The sequence below is a fragment of the Austrofundulus limnaeus genome, unplaced genomic scaffold, assembly GCF_001266775.1.
Source record: "Austrofundulus limnaeus strain Quisiro unplaced genomic scaffold, Austrofundulus_limnaeus-1.0 Scaffold93, whole genome shotgun sequence".
Classification (NCBI taxonomy): domain Eukaryota; kingdom Metazoa; phylum Chordata; class Actinopteri; order Cyprinodontiformes; family Rivulidae; genus Austrofundulus; species Austrofundulus limnaeus.
Genome location: NW_013952495.1, coordinates 1,563,335 through 1,565,128, shown reverse-complemented (window position 1 = coordinate 1,565,128; position 1,794 = coordinate 1,563,335). Strand labels below are relative to the sequence as shown.

The following is a 1,794-nucleotide window of genomic DNA, read 5'->3' as shown; positions in this document are numbered from 1 at the left end:
GTTATATGAAATGTTTTTATGCGACTTTGTCATGAGTTTTATGCAAAAGTAAAAACTTGTTAGCGTGTATATTACAGCGTAGACTAAAGCTGAGTGACGAGCGCCCCCCACCCCTTCCTCCCGAGCACCGAGAGCAGCAGAACCTCCGCCTGATAATCATTACGTTTTCAATTCACTAACGTCGGGGAAACGATCCAAACCATACAAGTAGCCCATCAATTTAAAGCCCAGACTCTGCTCTTTCCAACAATATAAGTGTCACAGCTCTACGTGAATAATTCACGGAACAAGCAGCCACAGAATAGCAAAAAAGGCTAAATTCTGGAACCATAAACACGAAAATCTTTCCTTTGTTTTTATGGCTTTAATCCACTTTGGAGTGATTTTTTTCCACTTGGCTGGACCTGTATGTCTCTTGTGTTAATGTTGGTACATGTAACATGCTAATCATGTACTGTGGAGATCATTGAGAGCTGTTATCAGGTGAAAAAATCTTTCGCTAACACTGTGTTGACCCTGAACCGGAAGTGTTGGGAGTGGCATCAAGTGCTTGACCGGATGTCCGTGGCATATAGGCAATTATAGAGGAAAAATAAAATATTGATTAATATCGTCATCATATACTCGATGTGAATCGATATCATAACTCCATCTAACGCAGATGTGTAAGACTGTCTTATGATATCACATTAGATTGATGTCAAACTTGTGAACTGAATTAAACTGAAATTGTATTGTGACGGACTTTGTGATAGAAAAATATCAATTTGTCATCCAAACAAACCAATAATAATAACAATAATACATTTATTTCAGGGCGCCTTTCAAAAACCCAAGATCATCTATCAAAACACTTATAAAACAACAATTGATAAAAACAGAATCAACAAAATTAAAATAATTTATGATAAAACAACATTTAAAACCAAGTTAAAGAGAATATACCAGTTAAAACGAATGTGTACAATGTAATATTGTATGGTAAGCTGGTGATTTACACCCCTAATGTCAACCTGGCCTACATGAAAGGTTTTTCTCTCAGACGTGACAGTGACCGAGAATTAGGTAGCAAAAAGCAAATTCTAGGAAGTTGTTTACTTTGTACTTAATGTGAGGCGTTTCTGCGCATGCGCGAAGGTCTGTTGTTGCGCGTGGAGGCCTGTACCTGTTGCCCATGGCTGTGTCCGCCTGCGTGCCCGCGCACAGCAGCATGGACAGAGGAAACTGCTGCCTGCCGTCTCCATCTCCATCTCTCAGGACGTCAAAGCTCAAACATGGCGCACCTGAAGGTAAACAACAACAACAACAACAACAGTAAATCAAACCTGCACACGTCATTTGATGCCACACGGTGCTTTTCTATTTCGTCCTGCCTGTTTGACACTCGTGGTACATGCGGTACGCAGCGCGGTCCATTTCCAGTTCCTCCCCGGGTTGAAGCGGCTCGATTCCGGGCACGTACACCTTCCTCTCCTCCTCCTCCTCCTCTTCTTGCATGTCTTCGTCCCCCTCGTCCATCTCTTCCAGCTCCTCTTTTTCGTCGAACGTGTGCTCTTCGGGCGCAGACATCTTTATTGAAACAGCTTCCGTTTAGTGGTGCACCCACGTGTTTTCAACACCCTCCTCTTTCGTTCTTTTCCTCCTCCTCCTTCTCCTCCTCTTCCCCAAGTCCCACCCGGTTTACGGGAACTCAGCTGGCTCTTTCTGCACTTGGCTCCCCTCTGCCAGAGGGGGAGAAAAAATAAAACAAAACATGCTTTCAAAGTCCTGTCATGAAAATTGCACTGAAAACGT

The 1,794-nt window shown here is 42.9% G+C and overlaps 1 protein-coding gene across 1 annotated transcript in view; it reads right to left on the bottom strand.

The window, feature by feature from the left end:
• Positions 1-1,650, bottom strand: part of grwd1 (glutamate-rich WD repeat containing 1) — a gene marked incomplete at its 3' end in the record, with an annotated part of 7,846 nt that extends 6,196 nt beyond the window's left edge. The window contains 2 exon segments of the mRNA XM_014012691.1: positions 1,166-1,283; positions 1,374-1,650. Coding sequence (XP_013868145.1) covers positions 1,166-1,283; positions 1,374-1,569 — 314 coding nt within the window.
• Between the last annotated feature and the right edge of the window lie 144 nt (positions 1,651-1,794).